Source organism: Chamaea fasciata, unplaced genomic scaffold, assembly GCF_029207755.1.
Source record: "Chamaea fasciata isolate MVZ Bird 193981 ecotype frontalis unplaced genomic scaffold, bChaFas1.0.hap1 SCAF_13, whole genome shotgun sequence".
NCBI classification, from domain to species: domain Eukaryota; kingdom Metazoa; phylum Chordata; class Aves; order Passeriformes; family Sylviidae; genus Chamaea; species Chamaea fasciata.
The window spans coordinates 12,116,202-12,124,259 of record NW_027094098.1 but is presented as its reverse complement, the minus strand read 5'-3'; the positions used below and the strand labels follow the sequence as shown (position 1 = coordinate 12,124,259).

The following is an 8,058-nucleotide window of genomic DNA, read 5'->3' as shown; positions in this document are numbered from 1 at the left end:
GGGTTTGGTTTTTAAGTATAAGAGTTCTAAAAGACAAAAGGAAAATATAAAACAGTATTCTGTATTTCACATTTTTATTAGCTTCTTCTGGCAGGCATTACACTTGGGAATAATATTGCACCAGGCATTAAAAATATGAATTCTACCACAGGGACATTTTGCATTTAGAATCCAATATAAATATTTGTAATCATATTTCCATGGCTACAGATAATATTTGGTTGTTTGATTTATATGCATAGAAAGAAACAGTTGTCATAACTGTAAGAAATTGTACTTATCAAGTACTTTTAAAGGGTGGGATTTGTTTTCCTAGAATATTACAATACTGTTTATTGATTTAGAAACTAGTCTACACAATAGCAGCTTCTCCCCAACTGCATTTTAAAATCTTTTTTGTTTCTTGCTCCCAGTGTCATAGCATTAGATGGATTAGAAACCATTTAAACAAGAGGTAATTTTAGCACTTTGAGTCGAGTCAGAGAATTGTGTTAATGACACAAAATACCCTATTGTACTGATTCTTCGGACTCCCTCTTTCAAACAAAAAAGGTGTCTTGACTGAACAGGCACATGCACGGTTTTTTTTCTGAACTGGACAAAAGAACAGAGCTGCTAGAGAATGAAACTCCTCCAGTCCTCACTGATAAACAATAAATAGTCATATAAAAAAAGCCCATATTGTTGCTTTAGTCAAAATCCAGACTCTCTTGGGTACAGTGTCCAATTAAGTTGCTAATTACTCAAGTGGCTCCTGTGGAGTCAGAATCAGTCATCTGTTTTCCGTGCCAGTCTACAGAAAGTCCAGTTGTGTTCCACTGTGTTTTCATTGGCACGCTCGCTCATGTGATGGACTCTGGTGTTCCTGATCGTGAAGCCTTGCTTCGTGATGTACTCCATGAGATGGACTCGCAGCGACACTTCCTGGTGGTAATCACATGGCCCAAAGGTGAAGGACACCTGGCAGTCCCTGGTGTCCATCATGTGCTTATTCCACTTGGTGAAGTGGTTTGAAATGCCTTCCAGTAGTGCATGGACTTTTGTCGTGATGGTGAGCTGCGTGATGATCACAGCTACAGGGTTGGAGTACTTGGAAAGCTTCCGGGTGCTGGACAGCTCCACCACCTCCTCAAAGGTATCCACGGGATACAGTGGCTTGGGGTCATTAAGACACTGAATTAAGGGTTCAATCTGATAGAAGTCCGCTTCCTTCCGGAGCAGGTCAAACTCCTTGAAGTCCAGTGGCAAAGTGAGTTCTGAGGTCCTTAAAAAGTTAAGAACATAACGGAAAAGTGGTCCATCTCTGTCAATAAAGTAATTGCCCTGAGAGTCCCTGGCAGTGGGGAAGTCTCCCCTGAACATGGCCCCGAGCATTGAGTCAGGATATCTCGTTAGAGTTGTGAGGGAGGTCGTATACATGTGTCCACCCACATTTAGCGTGACTGGATCAGTCATCTAGAAAGAGAGAAATTGCAGAGTTTATCAAGCCCCGACAAGAAGATTCCATCACCTCACTGACACACACGGCAAATACTGCTGGAAAACTGGGGGGAATCACACTCATCCCATTCAATGCCTCTAAGGGCTGTACAAACCTGAACAAATCCAAGCCACCTAGCAACAGGGCACAACTGGCAACGAGACAGGATGATACTTTGCATGCAGAACGCACATTTCCAGAATGCTTTAGAAATCTTAACAACTGAGCCACTGTCACAAGAGCAAGTTTAGCATTTGGGCAGCAAGTTTTTTCCTATGCTACAGACGGGGAAATGAGAGCAGAGAAATTTCCTGAAGAACAAGTTAGTCAGAATGAGGCCCAGCAATGTTCCTTACTTTCACAATCTGTCTCTCATTCTAGAACAAAACCAAAACTAAAAAAAAAGGAAAGAAAAAAAAATCAGCCAAACAAATGTTAACCCTCTTTTTATCCCTCAAAAGAGGAAGACAATGCAGGTTTAAACACAGGACCAAGAGCTCACAATCAAAATAATCCATTGCTTTGGCTCAGAGGTTTCATTAAAACAGGCAAGGGAAAAAAAGAACTTTCAGCTTGTAACTCTAAAAAGAAATATTTATTAACAAATTAGCGTGCTGCATAGAAGTGGGGGACAGAGCATAAACCAGTCTGCATCCGATTCCAGATAGCACATGAGGAAGCAAGAGAGAAAGGAACATAAATTCCATCTGGCCACCAACTCTAACAACCAGGACTGCAGCCAGCCAGAGAAAAGAGACATATGCATGGCAGCAGAATGAGAAGGGGAGAAAAATAAGATGTGCTTGTCTAGTTTGAGATAAGGTTTACAAGGAAAAATACTTTCCTCAATAAATAAAATTACTAAGTCCGTAAAATGATAAGCAGAAAGCACGAACTATTTTCAGCCTTTGTGTTGAGAAAACGGTAACAGTGAGCTCGAGGCATCAGTTCAGTCCTGGCTGATTGTCCCTAGGAAATGCAAACCTGGGCATGCCCCACAAACAGCACAGGAGGTGCAGCACTCCAGGGAAGGTGAGTAAGCTGTTGTAAAGCTGTTTTAACAGGCATAGTTTCCCCCCCTCTCATGACTGAAGCTCTGGATCTACAGAAGGCAGATCTGGAAGGATTCTTGCTGCAAAACCTTGGAAGCCCAGTTGTAGTGCACAGCACACACTTGCACTCACCATATATCCCCAGTCTCCATTATCCATCTGTTCAAGTGCTTGAACTGTGGTATTCCAAGTTTAACAGAAGGCTGCTGAAAGGATACACAATTCCCCTCCTCTTATCTCCCTGCAGGAAAAAGCATACACAAACACAGAACAAAACAGGGCAGACCATCAGTACCTACAAGAACACCAAGGGGAATGCTTTCCAATCAAAGGCAGGCTCTCTGCCAGGAAAGCATTCAGCTACAAAGTCACACTAGCAGGAGAATCTGCAAACCCGATCTTCCCTCCTTCTCCCATCACATTACCCCCAGGACAGTCTCTGGATCACACATAACCACTCCACCAGTTGCCTGAACATCCCAGTTTTCTTGAATAACAAGCAATGTGCCTCCGAGGGTAATACATGTTCATAAGCAACCTTTCACCTGGGAACTGCGAGTACTTTGAGAGACAGATGTCGTTTTCCCAATTAAAAAAGTTTATTTAACCACCTCTGAGGTCACACATGTGATCCAGTAATATTAGTCAACATTCCCATGCTCCAGTTTCAAACTGCTCAGAAAAATAAATCAAGCATGAAAGTCAATGAACACTAAGAAGAAAAAAAACTCTCACTGCAGAATTAATAATTCAGTAGTGGAGAACTGCAACTGATAGCAAGAACATTAATCTACAAACAAAGAGTATGAATGGACTTCCCAGACACCTACTCTCAAAAACAATCTCTGCAGGGACAAGCCAGAGGACATCTAACATGTTGTCAACACACTCCAACAAAAGCAATTTGAGAAGAGCTTCATGCTGTGACTTCCCAGGAGATGCTGAACTGTTGACTTGCATAACAAGGGGACTGTCCACGGGAGCACAAGGCAAATCCACAGCCAAGTTGTGCAACTCGGGGAAGGGGGAAGTGGATGACCTCAGACACCAGTGTTGATTTGCCAAAGGTGGCCTGTCAACCATGTCAAGGGATGGAAGGACAGGGAAGCCAGTCGTCAGTAAGCCTTTATCCCTAGCCAGAGCCTGCCTCTCTGCTAGAATTGCTGAAAATTTAGGTCAGCCTGTTTTAAGTAGGGTAGCGCTTCTCAGCTTTGTTTATTTTTACATCTTAAAAGACCACACAGCTCCCAAGACTTCTGGTCCCATCCTCTTTACTAACAAACTTCAGCATACAGCTGCCCAGCTAAGCAGAACAAAGATTCAGCCAAGCCAGACCCCCGCATTCCAAAACAACTGAATGTTCACAGTTAACTCCCATCTGAAAAAGATAACTTGCCCTTCTCATTCCTAAGAAATTAGGTTGGTTTCATCCACCACAGAACAAGGCAGCACATCCCACCTCTCTGTGCCCTGCTGCCCTGCCCAAATCCACAGCCTGGGCAAAACAGTGTCCAGCAGCTCAGGTCTTTGGGACCCAGCAGCACATGCACAGCCCCAGCTGCATCTCAGGGGGATTAAAGAGTAAAAACAACAAAATCAATGTATGAAAATAGTGAGGTCAGACAACAGAAGACTAAGGAATACTAAGATACAGAACAAGTCATACCAGGATCCTATTTTTCCAAATTAGAGACAGAGCATGCCTCAAGAGAGCACATTAAAGCACATTCCCTGACAGCAGATAAACCTGGAACACCAGCTCTTTTGCCAATCTCTGTAATTATTTTTTTTAGCTGCTCACAAATCAGAAGTGAATTCTTTCAGGGTTTTGTTGTTTGGTTTTTTTGTTTTGGTTTGGTTTTTTGGGGGTATGGGAGGGGATTCTGGGTTTGGTGGGTTGTTTGCTTAGTTTGGTTTTGTTTTTAGGTCTTTTGGGGTTTTTTTGGAATTGTCACTCAAGTACAGTTTGTAAACTTCTAGCAATAGACCAGACCTTTTAAATTCCAGCACTTAAAGGTGTTATTCTAGTCAAGTACAAGACGAGGATAGCATGTAGATGCGTTAAAACCATATGAGAATGGTACAAGTTTCTGATACTCACTTGAAAGAGAAATGATGCAGCCGGCCAGAAACCTCACCAGCAATCATGACAGAGGAGATCTGCAGTCTTAATAAAATTAACTCAAATTACACATCCAGAATATTTCAAAGACAGAGATGTCCCTCGGTGTTATTTTAACTGGTGAACATGATGTTATTTTGGCCAGCATGTAAGTCCAGTACAGATGAATCAAGACTTCAGCAGGGAAAGAAAGAGATGGCACTGCAAGCCTGTGCAAAGGCATGATTTAATCTTTGATCATAGCACTCCTGTGTAACACCGGAGTGAATAATTTACAAGAGCAATTATCTGAAACAAACCTAGCCCTCAACAGAGAAGGGGCATGGAGAAATCTCTGTGACCTTTGTGTAAGGACCCAGAACCACAAGGCACACACAGACCTCCCTGGCAAACCAGTGCTGGAGAGAGATGTGCCACATGAAAGGATGAGACCAGGCATTGCTAAAATGCCCGAGTGTGATCCCAGCTATTCACTACTCCCCTCATCAGCCTGGGAGCTCTGAATCTCTAGACAACTTCACAGGTGAAAGTAGCTTAGTTTGGCTGCAACGTGAGCTAAGGACTCGCCAACCACATCACAGCAAGGCTGTGGATGGACGACCCTCATGACACATGCCCTTCCAATGATGCTTGAAATCCTCCTGAATGGAATACAGGGATCATCAGTGGGGGTGGGCAGACACTCCATCCATCCATCCCCCAGCACAGGCAGCCTCAAGCCAGCTCTGTCCTTGTGTCACACACCAGTGGACTGCACGCAGGGACAGGCTTGCCAATGCAGCTGCTCCTGTCCAGACAGCAAATTACAGACAACACACAGTCATATCCCAAGGCAGCCTATGTTTGATAACCACAAAAAATATTTAAAGTGAAATTCAGTCAGAAAAATTGCTGACACAGTTAAGCCAAACGGGCTGTCAGTCTCTGGTGGGAGCAGAAGTGCACGGATGGTGTCAAACCACAGTCCTGCTGTTGTGACCCTGCTCTGAGTGCAGGGAGAAGACACACAGCAGTGACACCGTCACTGGGGCTCCTGCCACAGCCCAGCACAGCCAGAACTGGAATGGGAAGCGAGAAAAGCACTCAAGTCATCACTTTGTACTCGACACACCAAACTGGATACCTGCATTTATAAAACGCTCACTCTTATTTCATGTGTTATGACTCAGAGGATTACAAGGCTGTTTATCAGCAACACTGCTGCAACAGGTAGTGCCAAAAACTCCAGCAGGGCTTCTCCCAGAACAGAGCTGCAAACCAGTTTGCAAGCTGAAATTCAAAGAAAGCATTTAAGAGTCAGATGAACGTCTGCATCTGTGAAAACACACACACAGACGCACACACACGCTCAGGCCAGGCCAGGGGATGCCGGCAGCACTGCCAGGCATTTGCACTGCTGAGACTACAGGCTACCACCACTCCTGGAGAGACCTGTGTAACATGCAATGACTCAAAGGAGGAGCAGAAATACACCCAGCCGTCGTAAGTCAAGAGGCACAGGCCACCTGATTTGCTCTGAATGTTCTTCATCTAGCTTTTCAAACAAAAGAATTAAGGAATTTACTTGTGGCACTAGTCTTTGGTGGGCAGTTTGGTATCAATAGTACAGCACAGGCTACTTAACCTCAGGAGTTACCTTTGCCATGTCAATAGAGAGATGGAAGGAATTCTAGCAAAGGCAACTTAAAAATGAAAAAGCGCAAGGTAAGACTCCGACATCCACCTGGCATTTCAGCTACTCACCCTCTTTGTGAGCTCCCTGCCTCTCACACTTAGATCTCAGAAGATGAGAAGAAACTCCATCCACCAGCACAGTTATGCTGTACAGGGACAGCCTCTCTCTTTCCCAGCCAGCCAGAACATTTGAAAGGCAAGTTCTTATTGTAAGTTATTGGTGACTCACCTGAACTGACAAACACTGAGCAGCACCAGTGCTGACTGCTCTCCACCAAACTACAGCGAGCTGACGGTCTGCAGAGCAGCCCCTGAGTTCCAGCTCTGTGCCACCCTAACCAGGGGAGTGAGGAGGAGGAGGAGCGTTCTCCAGACAACCAGTTACCAAATCTTCTGGCAATGATCAGCTTCGCTAAGGAAAGCACCTACCACCTTCTACACATGTCAGGTTTATCGTGACTAATGCACTTTATTAGAAGTTAACTTAGTTCTTGCTTTTCTTGAGTTGTTTTTTACTAATACTCAGTCTTTACCTCGGGCAGGATGGAAAAACGCTCACACCAGCCACTCAACATTTTCACTCCTTTATGTTTAATTGCTTCACTATAAATTCCAAGCTCCTGAAGTTTCCATCCCTCCCCCAAAGAGCTCTATGACATCCTGTTTTAAGTCCCAATTCCAAAACTTTATTTCAATTGCTTCTTGTTGGAAGAGCTCACATCCCCGTATGACTTTGGCCCTCCCATAAGAGACCCAAAGGAGGACTCTAATACCCACCCTGGTCCTGCTGAAGCAACGCAGGGCACTCAGGTTTCCATGACCTGTGACAATAATTGGGGTTTATCCATGTACTTTGCTTCTGGGATATTAACCAGTACTTTTCCAATGAGGAAACATGTCTCTGAACAGTTTTGGCGGCGGGCAGGTGTCAGAAACACCAAGTCTCCCTGCACACACTGATGGGGCTTAGCACACACACGGACCAAGGAGTGACAGCAACACGGGACAGAAAACCCCGCTGAAAGCCCAGAGTGGAGTCCAGGGCTTCAGCAGGAGTCGGGAAGTGCCCGTTTTCATCCCAGAGGAGGCCAACGAGATCGTGGTAAAAGAACTCTCCCCCGGATCACAGTGATTCAGCAAAGATGCTGAGAATGAACCCGTTCTGCCTCTCTCCCCGCAAGTGACCCAAGAGTCCACGGCTTCGCCCCCACCCCAAACCAGAGTCCCAGCTCTGCCTCCTCTCCCCGTGGGGCAGCAGGACCCGCTCCCCATCCCGACCAGAGCAAAGCCCCCGGGTCCCAGACCCTCCCCGCCAGAAATCCCCGCCGGGCACCGCGGTTCCCTCCCGGGCATCCCCCCCGCGCCCCGCCGGGAACAGGACCCCCGGAACGGCTGTCCCATCCCCGCCCGAACTCGGGGCCTCCGCTCCCTGCGCCCGGCCCGGCCCGGCCCCGGGAGCCCGGCCGGGCACCTGCCCCGCTCCCGTCCCGCCGTGACGCGCTCCGCTCCGCTCCGCGGCCGCCGCCCCCCGAGCCGGGGCAGCCCCGGGGGCTGGGCCCCGCGCCCCCCGCCCGGCCCGGCACTCACGGGCGCAGCTCTCGGCGCTGAGGCGGAGCCCGGCGGCGGCAGCGGCGGGGACTGAGCCCGATCCCGGAGCGGAGCCGCCGGCGCGGGCGGGGACGGCGCGGGGGCGTGTCCTGGTGAGCCCCGCCCCGGCGGTCGGTGACGGG

The 8,058-nt window shown here is 47.1% G+C and overlaps 1 protein-coding gene across 5 annotated transcripts; it reads right to left on the bottom strand.

The window, feature by feature from the left end:
* Window positions 1-57: 57 nt before the first annotated feature.
* KCTD6 (potassium channel tetramerization domain containing 6) lies at window positions 58-8,010 on the bottom strand. Of its 5 annotated transcripts, none has more exons than XM_066195151.1 (3): window positions 7,916-8,010; window positions 2,665-2,773; window positions 58-1,455 (listed from the first exon to the last, which is right to left on the bottom strand). In XM_066195151.1, the coding sequence occupies exons 2-3, from the start codon at window positions 2,689-2,691 to the stop codon at window positions 769-771; spliced, it is 714 nt and encodes a 237-aa protein (XP_066051248.1). In that variant the 5' UTR covers window positions 2,692-2,773; window positions 7,916-8,010; the 3' UTR covers window positions 58-768. The 5 variants fall into 5 exon arrangements, with proteins under 5 accessions (XP_066051248.1, XP_066051251.1, XP_066051252.1 ...); XM_066195154.1 differs by lacking the exon at window positions 7,916-8,010 and adding an exon at window positions 6,558-7,589; XM_066195155.1 differs by lacking the exon at window positions 7,916-8,010 and adding an exon at window positions 5,778-6,030.
* Window positions 8,011-8,058: the final 48 nt, after the last annotated feature.